We start from the raw sequence: 26,303 nt of genomic DNA on the forward strand, positions 1-26,303 counted from the left end.
ATAACAATTTTAATTTAATTAACCAGAAAAATGGAGAATTTAAATTACTAAAATATTAACACTTTTAATCATTTGGTAGGGAAATTCTAAGGTTTTTTATAGGTCAAATAACCAATGTTCAAATATTAAAAAAGTTTACTATATGTAAAATACAACACTTTTCAAGATATAGAAACAAATACAGACATTTTGTACACAGTGGCAAAGAAAATGGGGTTTAAAGAAAAATCAAAAGAAAAAAAAATTAATTACTTCACATATTTTGTACTTACTGTATCTTCACATATATAGACTGTAGCGAGGGAGAAACTAGTGACGTTATCAAATTTTTTTTTCTATCCTAAACAATTTTGGAAGAACAAAAATTATCTCACTCAAAACTAAATTAGGAATATTCAATAGAAATGCATTGAAATAGATTCAAAAAGTTTACTACTTTTAAAAGGTTAATAAAAAGTTAGAAAGAGATAATGGCTATGAATTGATAAAGCCAGAATAACAAAGTAAAACACGAGTTTGTTTGGAATCCTTAGGAAAGGAGAAAACCAAAAACATCTTGTAAACAAAGAAGGTATAGTTAAAAATATCATAACTCATAATAATACAAAATTTAGAAATAAAAGTCAGAAAATTATATACTTAAATATTGGACTTAAAATAAAATAAGGGGAATGTATTTTGGTCCTATTATCTACATACAGATCAAATAGTCACTGTACTTATTACAGCAGATAAAGGTGCAAGTCAACATTTTAAACCTATCCACTAATTACATGTTAAAAAAAGATTCCATCAATAAATATATATCAGTACAAATTTATGTAAATTCCTTTAAAATGTAAAAATTCTCATTTAAAGAGTTAAATTGTTATTTAAAAATAGTATATTGAAATTTGAGAGATTTGTCAGCTGTATTGTACAATGATTTGAATCAACAAGCTCTAAAATAGGTCATCTCAAGAGGATCTTCTATGAAGAAACCCATTCACCGAAACAATCATTGAAATTTCAGATACCATGTAGAATATGCAGGGTTGCTACTTAAATAGATGAACAAAATTCCCTGTCTTTTCCAGGTTTTCCAGACATATTTTTAAAAAATCCCAGTAGGTACAGACAGTGCTGTGGTCAAAATATAAAGTGAACCAAAAAAAAATTATATTAATAATTTATACATTATACTGCATATTAAATTTCAATTAAAAAAATATAATACACCGCAATACTGAGAAAAAAATGGTGAAAAAGACAAAAGAAATATATCATATATAAGAGGAAAAAAATATTTTTAAAAATAATAACATTTTGTCTCACTAAGCCAACACAAAAAATAATTTTTGCTCAAATTCTGCAATTTGGCAGTCAATGGCAGATGCTTCTGACGAAAAATCCTTGATTAATTTTTGTTTAATTTTATATTCCTGTTTAGTTTAATTTCTTTTGTACCTGCATGATTTGAACAATGCAAAAATGAACAAAAGCGAAATTTTAACGAAAAAAAAGATGCATCTTGAGTCATGTAAATTAAAACAAAATGCTATTTTTCTATGAAGAGATGAAATTAAAATAAATAATCCCACTTTTATTAAAAATTAACTTGCTACTAATATGTAATGCAAATTAAACAAAAAGTAAACTTAATTTATCTAAGCTTTCACCAGATTTGATAATAATTTTTTATTTTAATTTTAGCAGCAGCACTTGATACTTATATCATTTGCTGGAGCATTTAAACACCCCATGCAAGTATACTGAGAGAATAAATATTGAACATAGATTAACATCTAACATAAAAAGATTATAAGCATTTAAAACATTAGAGCATTAAAAACATTAGAACATAGATTAACGATTGGAAACGTGATTTTACGACAGCATCATCAGGAATCGAATGCATCTGAAATCAAATTCGAAATTTGCATATTAATAATATCAGAGTTTGGAAAACTTTGTGGAAAAGGCTGATACAATGGTGAATGAAAAATTATCCTTAAACGTGGCGAAGTTATGATAGAATTAATCACGAATCGCATCAAATTCAAACGAAGTAGTGAGAATTTGAAAAACTATGTAAAAAGGGTCGACTGCCGAGAAAACTATTGCCAAGCATCATGACATTAAGATTGATTAAAACGTAATGAATCGAACACGTCAGAAAGTGATAACTGGAAATTGAAATTCGCACGTTGTAATATAACAACATAATAATAATACCTGAATTTGAAAAGCTAGGTCTACAGAATCGAAAATATGATTAATAACTTTGGAAAAAACTATCATCAAACTGACCGTGACAAAAAGTGATGTTGCAAAATCAAAAAGTAGTAATAACATATTGGAAAAAGAAAAACCTTGTTAAAGGAGCCGAAAAAATTATTAATAAATGCTGATGAACAATCAACTAATGACGTAAAATTATGATGGAATCGTCACAAATTGAACGTTTCAGAAAAAGTGACAGCTCAACTTTGAAATTCTCATGTCGTAACAATGTATTAAATGTATAGGAATCAAATTTGAAAAACAATCGGACAAACACGTGGACTTGAAAAAAATGAATAAAAAATAGTTACTGGTAAAACTAAACGTTCTTCATCAATTTTTAGAAAAATAAATACTAATTACTATTTTTTACAAAAATAGGCCCTAAAATTAAAACCTGGATCAATCTCAGAATATTATAGTATAGCATTACAATTTTCAAGTGGAACAGCAATTCCCATGCATCCCAAGAGCTCTTAATAATGAATTTAATTGAATGCATTAATCAAACCTTGGCGATAGAGGATTAAGAAAATTATCAATAAAAAACATTAATAAGAGAAAATTAAACACTATTTATCCCAATAAATTTTTTAATAAAAAATAAGAATAGACAATCTGAAGTATATCCATCCTTCTACCTTTTACGGATTCTAGCTACCTAAACCCTTTCTCAATTGAAAGTTTCTTAAATCACAAGAACACAGCATGCTATGTTTCTGAGAAATTTGGCTCTAGCCAAATCACAAAGGTCGCCAAATCAAGCTCTCTGACTTTTCCAGATTTTGGCTCAAAAATGTTAAATTCCTGAACTTATCCTGATTCTCCAGGTTATACAAATATACTTTGATAAGCAAAAATATGAATAAAAACATTTTTCTCCCTACATTTCTCACTATTTTTCAAAAAAATTATTCATATGTGTGATATGGGTGTTTGCTTCATTGGCTCCTCCAAAACAACAAAGGAGTTTCATGATGAGCTTGCCAACCCATTAGTGGGTGTACACAACAGAATTGAACTAACACTACATAATATTACAGCCTAGGAATCACTAAAAACAATGATCTTATTACAAACTGGACATTGGACACACACACATGAAAAATAAATTAGGATGTTTGTTTTTGCTGCACATCAAGGAATTAAATGGAATGTATTTCCTGTTTGAGGTCATCTTGGCTATAATAAGAAATGCCAACATTAGCAAACAAAATTTATTTCATCTGAAAGAAAATATGAATTAAACACATTAAAATTAAGAAAACTGATTGTTTTCAGGAAACAGTACTTATCATAGTCAATTGTGTTTATTATTTATATTTAAATATGGAAATAAATTAAAAAAAATATTGGATCAACATGCTATTTTAAAAAACCTTTAATTCACAGACATAATTAATATGCTAAATTAATATTAATTGTAAAATAGGAACAGTACTACGGGTAGGAAAAAAATTTAATTCATTAGCAAGGAATTAACATCAACTTAAAATGAAATTCTTTATAATTGCTCAGAAGTATTTGAAAAAATAATGGAGAAAATAAATATCTGACTTAAAAAAACAAAATAAATTTAAAGAATGAAAGAATATGCTTTAAATTTGAAAGTTATAATTCGAATTGTTATTGTTAAAAGAAATAGTTTACCTTCTCGTTCAAAAAATATTTAATTCATTACTAAGGCATTAGCATGAATTTCATATCACTTAGGAGGTTTTAGAAGATGGTTATTTCTTATTAAGCTCCTGCTTTTTTTCTCTGAAACCATGACTCCGGAAATCCCCTTTTATCTGTTTAAAAAACCTTCATGACAAAAAAAGCTGCAGGGAAGCAGAATATGCCCAATTGCGCGAACGAGGTTCGGAGGAAGTTTAGACAGCCCAGGGAAAATTTTGGTCTAATTAAATTAAAATTTGTTGCAAAAAATATATGTCACCTTGATACCACCATAACACGCCTTACACGTTTCCTAGCTTTAAAATTTTTATTATTTCCTAAATTTATTAGCATTTTTTAAACATTCCTAATTCCATTCTAATTATATTAAATCACCTATTTAATTTTTATCCTTTTTTCATTAAAAGCGAATATAAATATTTCTATTCTTTTCTTTTTTTCAATAAATGTAACGCCTAACTTCATTCAATGCAAGTGTATAACTAATTATAATTCAATGTCATGACAAAATGAGTATCAGATTTTTTTTTTTCACACTTAGTTTCTTTAAGCTGCTTTATTTTTTCTTCAAGCAAATAAAAGTTTCAAGGTTACATTAAATACTAATAGTCTTTAATTTGTAAGCCAGATTATTTTAATTAAATGTTAGTTGGCTTTGTTTTTGGCTGTTATTGCTCAATAACTCACAAATAATGGATCTCTTCCCATACTAAGTGCTGGTTTGAAACTACACATAAACTTGTTTTTTTCTTTTCTCTTGAATGTTGGCATTAGGACTGGGGGGTTTGGGTTGTCCAACTGCCCTTAGTCTACTCGTTGAATTAGTTTAAAAGTAAAAAAAGAAAAATCATTTCTATGAACACTATTTTTCTCTTATAAGTATTTTATATCATAACCGTCGTTGAACAGCCGACCCAATTTCATGGGTTTACGACTATTAATATTCACCTCTGTAGCCTTGTAATTTTGAACCAAACTTAAAAGACAAGGGAACTCCTGGATCGAGTATTGGGAGAAATTTGCCTTTGTGGAGGACTTTTTGATGAAGCTAACCCGTATTTGCTTTACATGGAGAGGAAGACCACAAGAACCTCCCACGGTTAGCCTGAGGACAAGGGGACTCTAACCCATGATCAGTCTACCACAGAGAATATTTCACGTCAGCACCGTGGTCGGCGAATGCGGAATTCGTATCCACTGGGATTCGAACCCAGTTCGCCGCATTGGAAGGTAAACGTTCTATCCTTTGAGCCCTGCAGCTCCTTTTTAAAGTATTGTGATGATTTACCCACTGGTGGTTAAGGAAATGGGCAAAATTAGGAGAATGTTTCTCTTCTATACACTATTCCCCTATCCATTAGCATGGATAAACCGGTTTTGCAATGCAGAGAAGACTGCAGGTTAAAATGCGACTTTTTACGTGCAGAAACGTCAGTGGGTTAAAAAAAAATAAGAGAGAATTGGGTCCAGTTTTTAAAAAAAAGAAATTTTGAGCTCCTGAAGAGTACAGTATCTTTAGAACAGCCATTGTGAAGATAATTTTTTTTCGACGTAACTCGGTGAAATAAAAGAATAGCCATGATATTTTTGCTCATTTCTCTACGAATTATAAAAACGATAAAATTTTAAGATCATTATTATTTAGACTTAACGGTCGATTTAGGAAATTTTTTATTGTAAAAAAATCGAAGTATATGTGTTTCCGTTAAATACTGAACATCCAATATATATTTTTTTCAATAATGAAAATCTGCTATTACCTGTATTGATAAGTTTTTTTTTTCATTTTTAAGAAAAATTAAAAACTTAACTTCTTCAAAGAAAATTAGTTTTTTTTTATTATCTATAACAATGCAATTTTTTGATGTTCTTAACGAGTAAAGAGGTATTAACGCAATTTGTGAAATAGACGTCAGGATTTGCGTTAAATTGGTTTAAGAATCACCATAGTGATTTAAGATTAATATTCATGTTATATTAGTATTATTATAATATTATATGTGATAAATTAAGATTAATTATTACAAGTGATTTCATGCATTTTAAAACTACATACTTTGATCCATTTCCACGCGAAATACAGTGATTTGTTTTCACGCAAAATACAGTGATTTGTTTTCACGCAAAATACAGTGATTTGTTTTCACGCAAAATACAGTGATTTGTTTTCAAGCAAAATACAGTGATTTGTTTTCAAGCAAAATACAGTGATTTGTTTTCACGCGAAATATTGTGATTCCTATTTATGTGATTTGAAAATTACACATCATAATTTGTTTTCTTGTGATTTAAAATTACCCATTGCGATTTAAAAATTGCACATCATGATTAGTATTTACGCAGTTTAAAAACCCATAATTGCGACTTGTATTCCCCCGTCTTTTAAAATGCATCATTGCGTTTTGCATTCACCCGATTTCAAAATCAACATCAAGTTTAAAATTTGTATGATAGTGATTTGTTTCCAAACAATTTAAAGAATTCATATATTGCGATTTGTTTTCATGCAAATTGAAATTTACATAATGTGATTCATATTCTTGCAATTTAAAATTACGCATCGCGATATAATTTGATGCAATTTAAAAATCAAACACCGTATTCACGCAATCGAAAACTTCAAAATCACAAATTGCATTTGCATGATTTTAAGAATTAAATGTCGCGTTTTCTAGTTGCACATTTATAAAATTTAACAACTTCCTTTTTTCTATGAGTTACTTGGAGTTATAAACATGGTGGAGTTCAGTAGTACTTCACAAAATATAAATGCTTGTGTTTGGACAGTTTTTGATTGAAATAATAGAACAAATGAAAAGTGGAAAGCTTATAAAAGAATTTTTCCTACACTGTTCCTGAAAGAAACGAGCTTTTCAATTGATAAAAATCATTAAAGAACAAGTCGTACCACAACAAATCAAAATGAAAGGTGCCAGGTAGAAACCTTTGCGAATTTTAGAAAAAATAAGATATTTTTTTATTTAATTTTTTTACTTGAAAAACTGGAGAAAAGAATTTAAGAACAAGAAATCATCAAGCATATGTGACTTCAGTAGCAAATTCAAGTTTCAGCAGCTTGTTACTTTATTATTACCTTCATTAATCCATATAGAGTTTAAAAATCATTTTTAACACATGTGTTAGTTTATTCAAAAATTGTACAAAATGTAATTTTTTTAAAGAAAAAATAATTATCAAATACTTAGAATATTATAATAATGTATCAACTTTATTTTCTAAAAACATTTTGAAAAAATTAAAGCACTTAAAAATTAAACTATAATTTTGAGGGAAGATTTCAAACCAACAAAACTGTATTCTGAGGAAATATTAGGCTTTTCTGCACTTTTGATCGCTCGCATGTAATAAATTTTTACAAACTAATAGGTTCTCTGGGGTTCACGTCATTTTCTGTCTTCAAAACACAATGGCATTAAAGTGACCCTGGGCATAGTGAAATAAGTAGAGGTGAGAAGTTTTTATATGATAATTGCAGGGAAAATGCTTGATGGAAATAAATTTTTTTTTTGCACTGGTTCGTATCTAGCTTATTTTAAAAATATTACCTAATATGTATAAGTACCAAGCAGTAGTTTCTTAAGAATCAGATTTATTGGAAGCTAGATCAATAGCAGATTTAATTTTTAAAAATTACTCTTGGGGAGGGAGGTTATCTTCCAAAAAGTCTTCTTGGCTACGTCACTAGTTGTGAAGTAATTTGAAACATTCGTTTACAATTTAAGAGCATCTAGGATGGATATAAATAATAAGTAACTTGGAATCATGATTAAGAATTTTAAAAAAATTGTACATTAATTTTTTAAAACATGTCTTTAGAAAATCATTGAGACGTTATGTCGACTCCTCTTCTTTCTTACCTCTGTTGGCTAAATGCTTAGATCAGGGTGTGTAGCCAAATTATTCAACAAAAATATAAGCACTTTTCAAGCACTCAAAAAATATTTTTAAGCACTTAAAAAAATATCATAATTAGGCAGGGTAGGAAAGTTTTTGACAATTGATGGTTTTATTTTGTTTTAACCGTCATGTCAAAAAAAAAAAATTGGCATTGCTTTTGACAATTGTCAAAAATTATGAAATATTGAAGCATGCGAATGGCGTTTTCATACGCTACGGACTGACAATACACCGAAATAGTTTGAATTAATAGTAAGGGGTTGAATTAATTGTGAAAACGTTGAATAGAACAATGTAAACAGTGTCTTTTTGCATAATTCGTAGTGAAAATCAACATGGTAAAGGAAAAATATCATTTTGAAAAAGGGAAAATTAAGCACTTTTTAAAAACACCCAATGAAAATGTACCTTTTAGGGCTTTTAAAAAACGAAAATTCGAAATAAGCACCTTTATGAAATAAGCACTGTAGATGATTAATGTTACATAATTCGCTTATGTTTTTTTGATGAATTATTTAAATTAGAGAAATGTGCATAAAAACTAAAAACAATTGTGATTTTGTTTGATTGCTTACAAAATGTGATTTTGATCAGCCGTAATGTTTTTCTTTCTTTTTTTACTAAAAAATTATTAGTTTTACATACATATATCTTCATTACACAAGTCAATCTTTTTTATTATGACAAAGTGTGATGGCACTGGCAATATATCCAGGCTCCAATTTGAATACCCGTACTCAAATAGTTACAGTAAAAAGTTTAAGAAATTATGAGTAGTTGCAACTACAGAGACAATTGCAATATAACAATATTAAGTTTGTATTTTTAAAAACATCTTCTTTTATAAATATTTTTCACACAGAAAATGTAAATGTTCAAAAACCTGATATTTTCCACTTAAAAAAAAAAACTGTCTATTTTAAGATATTTTAAAAACTAAATGCATGAAAAATGAATGGTAGAATTTTAAACTGAACTGTAGACATGGAAATTAAAAGATGGTAAAACTCTACAAATACAATAAGAATAAGCTTACTAATCCTGTTGAAAAATGTTTTTCCTGAGGATGATTAGGTATCCAGGATTTCCTCAAATGACCCAAGGAACTCAATTTCAATTTCCTAATAAAAGAAATAAAATGATTATATCCATTTACAATAATTCCATTATTTCTGCACCAGAATTATACAACATTAAAATGAAAAGCTACCTAAGTAATAAAATTTTTAACTTAAAACCAAAATTTAATTTTTCTTTATTTTTACTTGGACATTTGACTACCCTCCAGAAACGCTTTAGAATAATAAAAGAATCTTGAGGGTGCCCCTAATGACGATCGGTCGGGAAGAAGAAGAAAAAAACAATGTTTTATTTTTAATCCTCTACTTTGCAAGTGCAAATTACAGTATTGAAAACTGAAGAATGAAATCCCACAATTAGATAGGGTGTCTAATTCCCTGACAATTCTTGGTTTCGGGTAAAATTATATTTTTTAATGATAATTCCATGACTTTTTCGAATCTAGTTTCCCTAACAATTCCCGGATCGTACGAACCCTGTCATTAAGAGAAATAGAACAAAACGATAAGAGTCTTTTATCACTGAGGATGTTTTAAGCAAGCACTGAGGTCGGTGCAAGACGAGAGCAGAATTTGTGTCGACCAGTTATTACTGGGATTTCCCCTAGGCATGATTTGAATAAAATTCAGTTAATTAATGAACTTATGAAACACTGAAATATAGACACAATTCACGCGAAGAAAAATCTTGAGTGTTCTAATCTAGGGCCCTGTTTTTTTCCCTACATGTTTTGTATCTTTGAGACAGTTTTTTTCCCCTTTCAAATAAGGCATCTTCTTTAAATAGTCAGACTCAATTACAAGTCTGCCAGTTTTAATAGAACTTTCTGATAAATTTTCTCCTTTTCAAAATTTTTTTTTCAACACTAAATGCTTAGTATCTTACACATGATCATAAGTAAGCCCCATGTGGTTTTATACAATATCCTGAAATAAAAAAAAGAGCCAGATGTAAAAGTTAAAATTAGCAAAGGACCAAAAGGTATAAGAATAATTCTATACTTATTAGCTTTTATAGAACTTATAACAAAAATAGATTGATTTGCACAATTTTTTGGTTTAAAAGAAACATTCTTTTGATAAAATAGCATTATTGAAAAACTTTTAGACGTCTACATCTGCATAGCATTGAAAACCTTAATAGTTAAAAATTTATAAAGGGTTCATCTCAATACATAGAGGTTATCTTATTAAAATTAAATGCACTAATTTAAAAACAAATGTACTAACTTCTAAAAGCACACTTTTTAAAAAAATATATATACCAACCTCATATTCATACTCGATCTCTTTCCCACTCCAGGAAAAATCTTCAGAGCACATACTGCATACCATATGATCACAGCCACCTTTTTTGATAATAATTATCTGACATTTAGGACACCTTTTTGCCTTTTGCTTTTTTAACAATTTCTGTAAATAAATAAATAAATACAATTTGCAATAAATTTCAACAATTATTTTTAAAGGAAAAATTTATAAAATGTAAATATAAAAAAAAACTTGATTTTTGTAAAAAACATTTTAGTTACTATTCATATCATATGATAAAATTTATAAATCAGGAAATTTACGTAGTTTTGGGAGAGGGTATGTGGGAAGAGCTTGCAAAAGAGAACAATGATATAAAAGTCCATGATTCCGGAGTGTTCAGACATGCTAATAATGACATAATTAGTTTTATTCTTAAGACATTCAGAATCTATGCAAACCCCCCAGAAAACATTTTATTACTTCTCTAAAAGAACTAATTAAGTTATTTTTTAATAAAAAAAAGTTTACCTTTATTTTCAGATGAAATCGGACTCACATGACTTCCCACAAAATGAAGTCACTTATGTTCATTTGCAGTTTGACTACAGTGGCAGTGCATTAAAAGACATTGCATTCGAGTTGTCATTTGAATTTCCATAATTCATATACAACTGTTTTAGATTACAAGTAAATATATTTTACAAAAATATGTAAATTTATTTATGCCCTAATGTAGCTTTGAGTAAATGTGGGCTTTAATGAACTTTAATAATATCGTTAAAATTCAATGATACCCATTGAACTATTTTCTTAAGTTGACAAAATTTTTTAGTTCTGAATATTTAAGATTTTTTGATTCAATAAAAAAGGTGTAAGAATGAGTTATGGATAACTGAGATTACTTACTCATATGGTGCTTTATAAAATCAAACTAATTTTATTCTGTCATTTCTTTAGCCATTTCATTTTTTTATTTATTACTAAGTTTATTTTTTCATTTCTTTTGTTTTTAATTCTAAAGAATGCTTTAAGTTTCTGTTCAGAAGAGTTATTTTTATATTACAAAATTGTTTTAGTAAAAGAAATGTTGAATAATTTTTTTATAAAACAGTTTTAGATTTTAAAAATGTAAAAAGAAAAGTTTTTCTTTAAAAAAATTTATTACAGACAGAATTTAATAGAGAATTTTCTACAGGATAACAACAGAAGACCTTTTAAAAAATTTGCGATTTCAAAGTTTTAACACACTTGTAAAAAAAAAAATTCTTTTAAGGTAAAGGAGTTGAAATTAATACATATATTGCTGTAAAATTTATGAACTTTATTTTAATTGCATTAATCTATGTTAGAAAAGTATTGAAACCAAGTACATATATTTATCTAAGGTCAAACTCACTATTCAAAATTTTCACATCAGGAGAATTTAGGTTTTGTATCAGAAAAAACTCAGTTTTTATCCATTAAAAATTTTTTTTTGTAGCTTAAAAAAAAACAATTTTGTAGCAGATAGACACTAATAGCATGGTAAATAAAAGTTTTTTTTTGAGGTACATCAAAAAAAGTTTTTAACAAAATAAAACAAACAAAAGTGCAATAATAATTTCATTTTTAATTTTCCCAGAAAAAAAAATCTCAAGATTTCTCCAAAATTAAAATTGCATTTTTTTGTAAGTTTATATTTAAATAATAAACTATTTTTTAATACATTAAATTACAATAATAGAAAATGTATGCAAATTTTACAACTAATAATAATAATAAAAAGAACATGAAAATTTTATCCAACAAATTTATGTTTATGAATTTAACTAAATTCAATGAAACTCATATCATTAAAAAATAATTGTAGCAGAAAGACATGTGATTGCTGGCAGAAAAAATTATTTAAAAACTGGCTAGATAGTCTAACTTTCAAACTAAATAATTTTTTCCTCAATGCATAGCTTATTTATTTAATTTTTGGTACACGAGAGATTATTTCTGTTCGATTTAATGAAAATATATATAGACTATAATTTTTAAATGCAAAAGTAACATTAATAAATTTTATAGGTAGAAATACAAAACTTCTATCCAAAAATTTTTTTTTCTTATTAACACATAAAAGAATATGTATTATGACTGGTATTCCCAAATTTTGAAGAAGAAAAAAAAATCACATTTTCAGACGTGTCATCATCGCATTAAAAAAAAACGGAATTTTAAAATCCATGGTAAAAACTAAATGACTAACTAGAAAACCGCGTGGATTTACAATCATCATAAAATAATTGCTTAAAATAGTAACTACTCAAATTCGCGATTTGGATTTCCTATATCATATAGAGCATAAGCAGAAAAAACAATCATAAGCACTTCAAATTTTTTTTAGAACCCTTAGCTTCCTTATCAATATCACAAACTCTATGATTTAATTTTAAAACTGTATTGAATCTGAGTTATTGAGTATTAAACAAAAGCATCTGAAAAGTTGTAAAAATAAGATTAATAGAAAGAGACATTACTTCCAAATATTTTTTAGTTCTTTTTGCTTCCTTATCAGTTTCAGAATTAAAAGTAACAAAATCTTGATACTGCTGACAGTTCTGTCCTTCATGAATTGCTGCACAGGTAAGACAATTGGTTTTTCCACAGACTGAACATAGAAAAAAGTTTACACTATCTTCATACAAACACCATCCAGGGCAATCAACTGTTTTGCAGTGAAAACTATCCTCAGCTTGAGTTTCAGCAAGATTTAAACTCTTTTGGAGATATTTTTCAAATATTTCCTTTGTGACTAGCTGAAATTTAATAATACATAAATTAAACATTTCAAGCAGAGTAACACATTAAAATATTTCTTTCAGAGAACAATAAATCAGTTAACATAAATTTAATATGAAATTCATTAAAGTAATGACTTTATTATTATAATTACTAACAGATTTAACTTCTCGATCTTGGAGATTGCTTCCACAAGCATACTCATCATTATATGGACATCTAACTAATGCTGTTTCAGAAAACTCAATGAGTGTGGCAAGACATCGCCTAGAGAAACAAAATGTAAAAGAATGCTTAGTAATAAAATATTAACTAAATTGCAATGTTATAAGAGAAATCATTATTTTTTTTTTGCATTGTATCTTACAAACTTTTAAATATTTTTTTTCTGAAATGCTTAGTAGCAACATGAAACTAATATACAAAAATTATAATATAAAGTCTAGTGTGAATATCGGGTAAAATAATTTTTTATTATGAAATTAACTGGACTTATTAATTGTAAATTGTTTTCACACAAATACCTATTTCTTTCTTTACTTAAAAACCTCAAAAAAGAGTCAACCACGAAAGTTTTTTTTTTCTTAAAGTATCTTTATAAATTCTTTTTTTCTTTTCACTTTTTTCATTTATTTCCAGATTACTTTCAGTTCAAAATTAATAATTAAACTCTGAAATTTAAATCCTAATTTTAGCAAATAGCTATAGTAAAATTTGTCAGTGTTAAGGGAGAAAGTAAAAAATGAACTTAAATTTGATGAAAATCAGTTCTTCCTTCTTTTTAAAAGATTAAAGATTTTGTATTATAATATATTTTAAACAGAATACTCATAAATGACTTCATACTTGCAAAAGCTATGAAGACAATCATGAAGAATAACTCCTTCATCTCTCACAATAATTTCAAAGCATATCTGGCACTCAAAAGGTTCTGTATTTAAAACAAGATCTTCAAAATCCAAGCATGCTAGCATCTCATACTCATGGGTTCCATTATCTGTTCTTGTTCTGGGAAATTTAGCCTGTCAAATTAAAATACATAAAACACATAGAAATTTAACTTATTATAAATTTCAATCAAGCAAAAGCATACATGTAACTTAAACAATAAACTATTAAGTAAATAGTAATTTAAAAATTACAAGTTTTTAACTTAACATTTATGTTATTTTAGCATTTATGAAACATTTAACATTTATGAAATTATTTATTTGGATACTACAATATCCCAGATACAAGCCCACTAAAAATTTGACTGTTATAACTTCAGCAGATTGAAAAATGGAAACTGAAATGTACTTATATAAATATGAGGGCAAATAAAAAAAAATGAGAAGTTGTAAAAATAAGAAGAAACATGAGCCGGGTTATACCTTTCAAATTTTTTACCCATTTTATTTGTTTCCTTATCAACATCATTAAACATTTGTATTAGTCTCATCATTAACATTATAATGAAATATTATTTTAATATCATTTTTATTAATTTAATACTGTTTTAAAAAGAATTTATTTCAAATTTGCATTATATTAATAAAGGTAGAGTTTAAAGTCTATATAATTTGAAAACATCAACACAAGTATGCAAAAAAAGATGAAATATAAGTATCTGTGAAGTTGTAAAAATAAGACTAATCATGAACAAAGACATTACTTCCAAGTGTTTTTCAATTCTCTCTGCTTCCTCGTCAGTATCAGAATTAAAAGCAAAATAACCTTGATACTCTTCGCAGTTCTCTCCTACATGAATAGTTGCACAGATGAGACAATTAGTTTTTTTGCAAACTGGACACAGAAAAAAGTTTACACCATCTTCGTACAAACACCACCCAGGGCAATTGATTGTTTTGCAATGAAATCTACCACGTGATTGTCTTTCTGATTGATATATGCTTTTTTGATGAGATTTTTTAAATATTTCATTTGGAACCAGCTGAAATTAAGTAATAAAAAATTAAACAGTGTATGTACTGAAGAATATCAAAATTTTCATTTATAAAGCAGAGAATTTATTAAAAATTATTTTGCTATGACAATCAATAAAGTAATGGTTTCACTAAAATTACTAACAGATTTAATTTCTCGTTCTTGGAGATAACTTCCACAAGCATATTCTCCATTATATGGACATTTAACCAGGGCTGTTATAGAATCTTGTATAATAGAAGCAAGACACAGCCTAGAGAAGAAGAAAAAATTCAAGGCCTGCTTATTAATAAAATACTAATAAAACTTAGATATAATCAAGAATTAGGTGTTTGTCTTGCTCTTTACCTTACAAAAACTAAGTTTATTTAGTGAAGATTCACAGTTTTCAAACACAAATGCTTTGTACCAACATTAAATTAGTATACAAGAATTAAGTATATTTTTAGACTACTGTAAATAGTGTGTTTAACTATATATATATATATATATATATATATATATATATATATATATATATATATATATATGAACTTAATTTTCTTTTTAATTTCTTGATGTGTTTAATTATTTCCTCACAATTATCTCAGAATTTAAAAAAAAAAAAATTTGAGTGATTATATTTTTATTTTATTTACCGTTCACTTTTTTCAGATTTATTTAAATTCTTAATCAATAATTATACACAAATAGTTAAGTTATTAATTTCAGTTCATAGCGATTGCAAAATATGTCAGTATTTTAAATAAAATACACTGCTTTCTGTTATAAAAATTAACTACTTTTTGTATTTTTATCAAAATGTTAGCATATCTAAATAAATTAAACATTGAATGGAAAATCAGTTATCATCTATGGCAATAAATACATTATTTACGGTAACTAAGCCTAATGTGATAAAAATGTGAGTGGTGAAATCAACAAAACCTTAGATTAAAACACAATTAATTAAAGGTTAGGTTACATATTCAGAAGTATGTTTGACAAGTTAATATTCCATTTTATACTTTTTTACTGAAATTTTATGCACTATAAGGATGAGGTTCGACTGTATAACTCAATTTAAAATAATTGAAAATAAAAAAGAACTTATACTAATAATATCAATAACACTTTATGCAGGATCTGATTTCTGAGCTAGCTGTCTTCCAAGATTAAAAACATAATTAATAGAATAATTCGCCAATTGCTATTAAAAAAGTACAACAAATGATTTATTTACAGATTTTAAATTATGCTTTCATTTGTGAAGCTTGTTACAACAATGCTTTTAGATACCGTTGTAGCTAAAACTAATTTTTTATTATCATGTAAATAAAGAGGTTGCCTGGTTGAGAAATTAAAAAAAACAAACAGATAAATAAAAAAAACTGATCTATTTTAAGAAGATTTAAACTAGTTGTTTTCTGCTTCTAAAATACATGAATAAAAATTCATGAAAAAAGGTTGGATAATAATAAATAGGTAATCTAGCTGTTGGGAATCATTTCAAATCCCACTTTTCTTATACACGAGTTATCAGATAAAGAGAACATTTTTAAACAAGCCTACAAATTAAAAAATATGCTGGTCACAACTGTTTTTCAATTTGTAGTGCTGGTGATGATTTATAATGCTGATGATAAATTTTAAGAAGTTGTTTATACAATAACCAAGTCTCAAATAATACCAGCATTATTTAAACTTTTCTTGCATGCTGATTTTCTTATTCACTGCATCAATAAAAAACCAATGAAGAATTTAAATACTTTATAATTTAATACAGCTAGATAAAATTAAACAATACAAGAGCAGTGAGTTCCACAAATCAACATTTTCTCTATCAAAAATTTAATTTTACTCAAATACTACTAATACAACACTTATTTATTTGGAAAATAATTTATAGACAAGCAAATTAAAATCTGCAATATGGAAATACTGCATGAAAATTCGAAATTTATCATACTTGCAAAAGTTATGGAGACAATCATGAAGAATAACTCCTTCATCAATGGGTATATTCAAGGAACAGATCTGACACTCAAATGGTTCCATATTTAAAATTAGGTCCACATAATCAAAGCATGCAAGCACCTCATAATTATCAGCTCTATAATCTGCAGATGAAGCTTTGAGCGATTCAGCCTAACAAATTAAAATTAATGCATAAATTATAATACAAATTAAACTTATTTTGTAAAAATGAACTAAGAACATTTTTAACTTAAACAGCAAATTATTAAGTATATTATCAAAAAAAATAATAAAAGTAACATTTAATAACATAACTTCATGTGAAATTTAGTTAGTTCAAAATATCGAAGGATTTGACAAGTTATGAAATTTAATAAAAAATTTCGAAGTTCATGATTTAGAAAAAAATCAATCAGTTCTTTAAGATTTTGAAAATATTGATCTAGCTTGAGTAAAAAAAAAAAAACTTTGTGTTGCCAATGAAATGTTAGTCTAGAGAGTAAAGATGGGTCTGTACTACTATTTTGAAGTATTTGAAAGCATTTAGTATTTTAACACGTTGACTGCTGCATCACCCTTATTCAGGTGACAGCAAAGTTTCTGATCGAGCTGCATCACCTGTATTGGGGTGGAGCTTATTTAACTACTTGCGAGGGATATTCGTTTGTATTTGAAAAGATATTTTACAGAAAGTAACAAAACTATTGAATTGTTATAAAAAGTAAAAAAAAATGATTTAATAAGAAAATTATTGTGCGCCTTCCTGTTCACTGCTATTTGAGTATTCATAATTTTTATATGAAATTTAAAGGAATAATTAATTTCAATTTGATTCCAAAATTTTTTCACATAAAATGTTGGCCAGGTAATTAAATTATCAGGAAATAAATAAATGAACTTAAAATGAATATTTAGTTCATTTTTCAGTTGTTATTAATATATTTGGAGATTTGTTACATTTATATATTGAAAGTAACAATAATAAACAAACGTTAATTATGTGAATTGTTTCAAAATTTTTGTAATTTGGCATTTGATTCAAATCAACATTCATTTTATTTTACAATCAAATTTAAGCAAATTAAAATTAAAAATAAGCTTAAAAATTCAATATAGACTTTTAGCTTTAATAGAAATTTTACTTAATTTAGATTCAAAATGAAAGTGGGGCTGAAAATTTATTGAGATTAATAATTAAAAGAATCAGGTTCTTGTAACTGATATTTAATTATATTAATATCAGATTGTAACTGATATCACCAGAATGGTACTTACCAATCTCTACTGCACAGTAAATTTAGGGTATTTTAACATGCAATTGTGCATTGTAAACACAAACTCTGAAATAAATTTGCTTAGAATATTTCAGAATAAAAATGATGTACATTACAAGTAAATGATACAATAACTTTCTAACTTTTATTTAATTTAGGCTATTAAATTCAAAATTTTAAATTTTTTAAAACTTTTTTAAGTTTTATAGTAAAAATTTTCATTTTCCTTTAGGCACACAAACCCTTTAAAAAGTGTTCATGGTGGTCCCCCTTTTTTTCAATGCACAGTTTGATAATGAGGAGCCTCAAAGTGGTAGGTATGTAAAGGCCACTAAGTTGGTCACTAAAGATGACAAAAAGTTTCATTCAATAATTATAAATAATAAAAAATTGGTTAATACGCTAATTTTCAAATATAAATTAAATTAGGAATATTAATTCCATATTAAATGAAAAAAAAAAAATTATTATTGCTTGTTCAACTTACATCTCGTTTTGCAGTAGAAGTTGTTGAATTTGGAATTTTTTCCTCAGCCTTTAAATTTGATTTTGAGTGATTTGAAAAAGAGGAATTGAGCTTTTGCTTCTTCTGAGGCAATATAGGAAGAGGAGATACAAATTCTGAAGTTCTTTTTACTCCTTTTAACGCAGTACCCATGCCTAAAAGAGATTTATTTTGATTTAAATGACTTCTATAGCAATTCGATCCCAAATTCGATTTGTTTGTTTTTTTTAAAAAAGAAGTCTTTACATTAGTATTAGAATCCATAAATTCTGATTTTTGTCTTTGTACTGCCGAATGTGAATTTTTTGATTTGAAAGAAAAATATTGATTTGTGCTTGATGACTCTCCCTGAAGAGAAGATCTGCTTATCTTGGAATATGTGTTTTTATCATTAATTGCAAAATTAGTCATTTTAGTCTTTGATTTAATTTGTCTCTTCAAAGGAGATATAGTAATGGATGATTTTGAGTCATATTCACCCTTCTCAGAATCTGAACTAGAAGTAGAGATTACATTAGAAGCAGAGAAACAATTTTTTGGTTTAAATGTCACATGTAGCTTATCTTTTAATTCTGAACTCGAGATAGAATCATTTAATGTATAATGTTCTTGCTCAATAGCATTACACATTTTATTTTGAGCTTGAATGCTGGAGTACTTAGAGTTCATCAGCTTAATTTGAGTCTTTGATTTTGTTTGTTTTATAGGTAATCTAGTAATTTTCTTTAAAGGATATTTAGAATTTTGTGGTTTTAAATCTGATTTATGGGACACAGTCATAATTTCATCACCAGAACCTGAACTAGAAGCTGAGGCAGCAAATTTAGAGCATGATGAGGCCCAATGATTTGGTTTATTTGTCATATCTAGCCTACCTTTTAACTCTGAATTGGAACTGGATTCATCTAAAGTATACAGTCTTGTGTTCTGGTGACAATGATTTGTTTCCTACCTTCAAAGCTGGATTCCTTAGAATTTAACAGCTTCTTTGGATGATTGTGACAAATGGTTTTTAGAATTCTTAAATAAATACATAAAAATAAATATATAAAATCAAAAAATAACAAGAAAACATACAAATAATTAGAATTAACATAGAATAATTAGAAGAAAACATAATAGTTATTGAAAATTTTACATAATGAATAAGACATTTAACTGAAATGAAATAAGAAGGGAGATTACACACTTTTAGTAGCTATGACTGCAGATAAAAATTCTACTTCATCTGTTAAATCTATAGATTCAATATTAGAGGGATCTGCAGTAGGTACTGTTTCCATTTCTGATTGTGAAGATGGGAGTGAAGTTGCTTTCTTTACTTTGTTTCCTACAACTTTATTTACTGGCAACATTTTCTAAAACACAAAAATAAAACATGAAAGTAAAATCAGATCAGATTATTTTTGTTAAAAAAAAATATAAGTATAGGGATATTTTTGAAAATGATGTATGAAAAATTATTTTTGTAGTGCTTTTTGTACCTCGAAACATTAAACACAAAATTCGCACAAAAGTGATTAAATAAATAAGGATAAAAAATATATAATGTGTCAGAAACTAATACACATATCTTCTACAAGTATTAATTAATATATTAATTTATAATCTAAAATATAAAATAATAGTTCCACATTATTTACCCTAGATCTTGATATTAATGAATACATATATTGTTAGAAGCTTTTTACTAAACACATAAAAGTTCTGACCATTCAATCACACAAGAGTTATTATAGAGTAAGATATAGTTATATGCCCATTATGATATTTAGTGCATACCCAATAAATGAGGCAGTTCTTAATTTCGAAATCTATCTCCAATACCACTATGTAGAACATCCTTCAAAATAGTATATAAATTTGAAAATTGAGATAGGGCTGATAAAAGCAACAAAATGTACAAATCGACTAAATAGAGAATTTAGTTCCCAACTTAATGCTCCTAACATTACTTTTTTTTACATGCAAGACAGAACTGGTAGCAGCAAATGAATCTTTTACAGCGGCTAGGTGTTGTTTCTTTTTTACCTTTTGATTATAAATACTTTTCTGAAATTTTCATCTTTTCTGAAAGCTACATTTAAGTCAAATTTTATTTCTAATGTAGAATAGAGGAAGGAAAGCAATATTATTCAGGAATAAAAAATAACAAATTATACGCTGTATCCCATTAAAATGCTCGGTAATGCAAGAAATTTGAAGTTGACATGTCAGTGAATAACTCAAAATGAATAGCTTCCGCCACAACTTTTGTAAACAAAGCTAAATGTGATTTATTTTTCAGGTCGTTTTTACCTCTGATTTAGTTTGGACCTGGAAAGTTGATACTACAAACAGGGAGAAGTTTGACTAATTTGGGCCATTGGAAGCTGTGCAGTCAATTCAAAAGAAGGTTTGACTAAGTTCAGTAGGCAAATGAAACACTTTGAGACATTTTTTACTCATTGTTGACTTTTGGGTACCTAAATTATTTTGGATCAGCGCTGGAGTGATCTCTACTCCAAAATGAGAAGCGTTTTTGTGTTCTTATTTAGAGGATCTGGATTGGTTAGGTATGTTAATTGATTTTTTCTCCTTAAATGAGTAATCATCTTCTCCCTATGATCCTCCAAATACCCCTTTCAATAAGGTAAGGTGGCAGACTACAAATAGTAAATAAGAACAAATAGTAATAGGAACAGTCAAATTCACTTACAAAGTTTGCATCTCTATTTTTCAGGGAATTTTGCTTGAGTTAGCTTTATTAGTATATCATCATCCGAACATGGCCAAGTACCAAGCCCCATTGTTAGGGATTATCTTTTAACAGCCATTGTAGGAATGCAACATAATTTTGAACCAGGTCAGATGAGCTGGACAGCACCTGAACTGGTATCTTTCACTCCTAACTTCAACACCATAACCAACAAGAGAACTTTTAATCAAGATAGATTTAAGGTACACCTTGCAGCGTCTGCATTAAAAGATCTAAGAAAAGTTTGATTTTTTTTAAACAATTTAAATATTGCTTCACCCATGCTATGATTTTAATAACTTTACGAGATGGCTAAAATTGTCAGTATTTATTAAAAGAAGTTATTCATCAGTATGGTAGAGGAGTTATCAGGGTGCCAATTTATGTTGAATATGAAAATCTCAGGGTGTTGGAGTTTGTATTGGTATGGTGTATAATTGAAGATAATAATGCAAACAGAAGATGATGAAAATAACACTTGAAAATGAAAACTGGATCGTAACTAATATAAAGCTTTTATTTCATATATTTGCAGAGCTCGAGATACCAAATTTAAATATTATCCATAATAATTTCAGTTGAATCAATTTTGCATAATAATATTAATAAGGACAGGCCATGGGAGACAAATCCCCCACGACCTGCCAAATCAAAAGCCAAATTAAAAAGTACATGTAATTTGTTCCCAACGGACACAGAAGCATGGGTAGGAGATCCAAAATTGGCGATTTAATAAATTATAACATGGCCAAAACGAAGCCAACCAGCATATCAATATTGGGTTTAAAATAATACCTTGGCGATCACGAGTCTCCAAATTTAAGAGAATTATTACAACCATGCAACTGAAACATTTTTGCGGTTAGAAATTAAAATAAAAGTTATAGATTTTTGTTTTGGATTAGTAATGAAATAAAAAGCATCCGTTGCATTGATTTATAAGAGAAGGATAAATATTATATGTTCATGTTCGTTTTAAAAAGATTAAGTCTATGATTTATTTTAAATGTAATTCTATTAATAAAAATAAGCTTAAGTAATGAAAGATATTTAGAAGGATTGCAAATAAATATGTAATGCCAATTGGGTCATCACAATCAGTTATGCATTTCATTACTGTGATTTCCTTGTGGTACTCCATTTTATCATAAATTGCTTCGATATTTTCTCATTTTGGTCACATTTTACTCAGAGGAGACAAAAAATTCTATTAATAATAATCTGCCGTCACTATATTTTCATTCAAAATAATGTTATTTAAAGAGGCTGAATAACACATTGTTAATAAAAATTGTTGCAAGACATCAAAGAATAAACCACTGATAGAAAAAATAGAGCAAAGGGCTGTCGTGTCAATGCTGATGATGAATACTGAGTAGTAGACGAATATTCATTACACCCTTAGTATAAAAAGGCCTTAAGACAAAAATTAACACTGTGAGCAATTAACCCATGTATAATTATAATGCAAAAATAAATAAATAAATATAATTAAAAAGATTTGAATGAAAACTTTTTAACAAAAGAGCAGATTAAATAACATCAGTCCCAGTTACCTTTTCACTGTTAGACTCTTTAGCTTTGCTTTCATTTGCCATTGGAATGAGTAATTTCTAACTGATACACCTAAAAAATTAACCATGAAAATTTTTTTAATGATTATATTCTCATAATTAAAATAAGATATATGGATTCACATCTTAGATATAAATTAAAAAAAAAACATATAAAAAGATAAAATTTGGTGTTCATATTTGTCACATGGCAACAAAATTTCTCTTAACTTAACATCATATAAAAATCAAGTTTAAAGGTTCTGTAATGCAAAAATTAAACTCAGCCATAATTTTTTAAAAAAAAGGGAGCAACTTTTTCTTGCAAATCGCAAACATAAAAAAATGAGGAAATTTCCGTTTAGTGGTCAGTGTAACTTCCAGGTAGCTGCTCGCGAGAAATTTAAAAAAAAAAAAAAAATCACATAAAGGGACCATCTCAAAAGGTACAACTCGCAGCTACCACAGCAAACATTGAAAATTTTATTAAAAAAAATTTTCAAGTTTAACATTTATTTGGCACCTTGGCAATTGTAGTTGGTGCGACAGATCATGATACAGAAATATCCTCGAAAAAAATTAGTTTATCGTTAAAATATAACTTAATTCATCAATGAAAACTAAAAGAGACTAATAATTGTTTATTTAAAGAAAAAAAATCTAACAAATATTTTTCAAACATTACAGCATAAAATATTTAAAAATCTTGCACTCTTTTCCTTTTTCATTGAAACTAAACTATAATCACCATTATCCCTTTTCATTAGTCTGACCGATGTTCTTCCTAGACAAAAAAAAAAAACTTGGGAGAAATTTCCCTATCCAGATCTGTCCAGCCAGACAGATTTGTCCAAATAGTTTTTTAACTTGAAACTTCTTTTTAATAAAAAGCATGTAGACGTTTGCCCAGGGGTGGCTACGGGTTATACCTTTTGAGTTGGTCCCTTTCTGTGATGTTTTTCTTAGTTTCTCGCGGGCCACTGCTCAGAAGTTTCCAAGACTTGGCGATTATTCTGCCACAGATCAAAATACGGAAATCTCCCAAGACTCCTAAATTAACGAATACTCACTTCTTTATCTTTTCAAATAGTTGAAAGAAATTATATCTATCAGAGAAACTGTACAAAACATTTTGCTCTCAGAATATTAAATTGAAAAGGTAAAGAGGTGAGTTTTCAAATGTTCATTTAGAAACTTTGTTACTTGTTTTTTAGTTTAGAGAGGATGCTGTTCAGCTTATATTTGAAGTAAAACTGTCTTATATCTAAATCCAGAATTTTGTGAAAATTAAAATTTTCCTGAAAGCACATTTCTTTAAAAATAGAAACATTGAAATAAAATTTCAAAAAACTCAAACTGGTAAGCATACAAAAAATTGTTCATCTCTCTTATTAGATTTTACAGTATGATATTTACATTAAATTATGTTCGATCCATCCAAGATCAGGATGGCTGACTCCGTCATGGGTTTGTCAGGTTCCTGGATCCGGGGGCATCACAGGGCATTGCGTACTAGGATGGAGGCCTAGATCTAGGACCTGGTTGTTATTTTTACAAGAATGATCTCGATGCATCCTCAATGATTGCATCACGCAAAGCGATGATATCATTCCAACTGCTTATTTCTGCTAAATTTGAGACTTGTTTAAAAGAGGAAAATTTTTGGGTCTCTATCTTTTAAGGAATTGGTAACTAATTTTAAACCATAGTTTCTACTACACAATGGCAACAAGGAGATGATAACGTCAGATCAATGGGCTTTTCGCACTGTGATTGGCTGTTGAGTATCACTCATGATTGCAAGAATTTGAGAAGTTATCGCGTTTATTGTGAATTAAAATAAAAATTTCAATAATTTTGTGCACGCCTGTCTGTGTTCTCGCGTAATCTCGCGTAATCTTGGTGTGATGAAACAATTGGTTCATTGATGGATTGTGTTTACATTTATTTCGTAAACAGCCACTGGAAAAGAGGAGATTTGTGCTTAAAAAAGAAATTAGGCGAAAATGTTTTCGAATTTTTCGATATTTATAAATGTAACAATAAAAATGAATGTTTTCTTTGCTATGTTTATTATTTGTTTTTAAATAAAATTATGTCATTTTGATGTTAAGAGTATGTTAACGGGTGCTCTTAAATACTTTTAAATTAAGTATTCTCTTTTAAAAGCTTAGCTGCAATATTTATATAATTTTCTTACGTTCTGTTGTAAGGAAAAGAAAATTCGGATCTAAATTAAAAGAATAATTATGCCATGTAATGTCTAATCATCCTATGCATATTTCCTAACATTTGTACTTAATTATTAAGCATTGTAATTGTAACATAAAAAATAATTCTGCAGTAAAGTTCAAATTGATGTTTAAGTGTTTATATATTATGTTTATTCGACATTAAAAGTGTTTCTACTTATAACATTTTATAAATGAATTTGTAACGAGCAGTTTTAATAAAATAAAATTATGGCTAGTTAATAAAACTATGGCAAGATTTAAAAATTATCGATAAAATTTTTATGTGGTTATCAATTATTATATATTTATTTGGAAGTAATGAAAAGTAATAATATATTTGTGAATCTAAGCACATCATGATAAACAATAATATTGAAATGATAAAAATTCTGTGGAAATAACAATAATATTGGAAATGAAAAAAATTCATGTTACATGAAATTTATTTTCGAAATAGTTGACTACTTACTTTTATGATGATAGATTAGATTTTTGATTACATATTTACTGCTGTGTATTAAGAGTTAGGTCAAATGTGCATCAAGTGGCTAGTATAAAAATGTTGCTTTTTTTAAACTTACCACTGCCTTATTAGAAAAACAATTTTGTAACATTCAAATAATAAATATATAAAAATCTATATTTGAAGCATATAAGAGTAAAATTTTTTATTTTTTGATTTAGAAACTATCAATCAAAAAGATCCTTTAAAATTTGAATTATATTTATATAATAAGTAGAAGGAAATATTAGCAAAGGAAAAATTTCATAATGAGTCATTCCACAACAGATCAATCACTTTTGAACTGACCCCTGGAGCATGCACACATGATAATGTAAACAATTGGAACAGTTTTTAATTTGAAATTTGTCCAAGTTATAAACACGTGAAAAAATAAAATTTTCATTGAAAAAACCACTAACTTGCATGCATATAAATAACTGCAACTTTTTTTTTTTTTTACTTAAATAAAGTTACTTTAAGAACTTTGCTTTATAAGTTACTTTTTTTTTACTTTAGAAGAAAGTGAATGGTGTTTAAAAAAAGATTTGAAACACCATTGCAATAGACCTTCCATTTGATACCTTATATGACTTTCTGAGGCTAGGTCAACTTTCAAAGCAACCTGATTAGGCCTTTGACCTGTGATATGTGATC

General features: G+C 27.5%; 1 protein-coding gene across 6 annotated transcripts; it reads right to left on the bottom strand.

The window, feature by feature from the left end:
* Positions 1 to 221: 221 nt before the first annotated feature.
* LOC107440014 (uncharacterized) lies at positions 222 to 24,604 on the bottom strand. 6 transcript variants are annotated; one of them, XM_087167676.1, is made up of 14 exons: positions 24,327 to 24,604; positions 22,914 to 22,983; positions 20,403 to 20,463; positions 19,810 to 19,978; positions 18,603 to 18,775; positions 16,834 to 17,012; positions 15,030 to 15,138; positions 14,614 to 14,892; positions 13,806 to 13,981; positions 13,118 to 13,226; positions 12,698 to 12,976; positions 10,209 to 10,352; positions 8,897 to 8,981; positions 222 to 340 (listed from the first exon to the last, which is right to left on the bottom strand). In XM_087167676.1, exons 2-13 carry the CDS (start codon positions 22,946 to 22,948, stop codon positions 8,931 to 8,933), a joined length of 1,764 nt encoding a protein of 587 aa, XP_087023802.1. In that variant the 5' UTR covers positions 22,949 to 22,983; positions 24,327 to 24,604; the 3' UTR covers positions 222 to 340; positions 8,897 to 8,930. The 6 variants fall into 6 exon arrangements, with proteins under 6 accessions (XP_087023802.1, XP_071039682.2, XP_087023804.1 ...); XM_071183579.2 differs by lacking the exon at positions 222 to 340 and adding an exon at positions 3,304 to 3,444; XM_071183583.2 differs by lacking the exons at positions 222 to 340; positions 20,403 to 20,463 and adding exons at positions 3,304 to 3,444; positions 21,319 to 21,590 and having other exon boundaries at positions 24,327 to 24,477.
* Positions 24,605 to 26,303: the final 1,699 nt, after the last annotated feature.

Source organism: Parasteatoda tepidariorum, chromosome 7 (assembly GCF_982258835.1).
Source record: "Parasteatoda tepidariorum strain Cologne lab strain chromosome 7, Ptep-v5.0, whole genome shotgun sequence".
Lineage (NCBI taxonomy): Eukaryota > Metazoa > Arthropoda > Arachnida > Araneae > Theridiidae > Parasteatoda > Parasteatoda tepidariorum.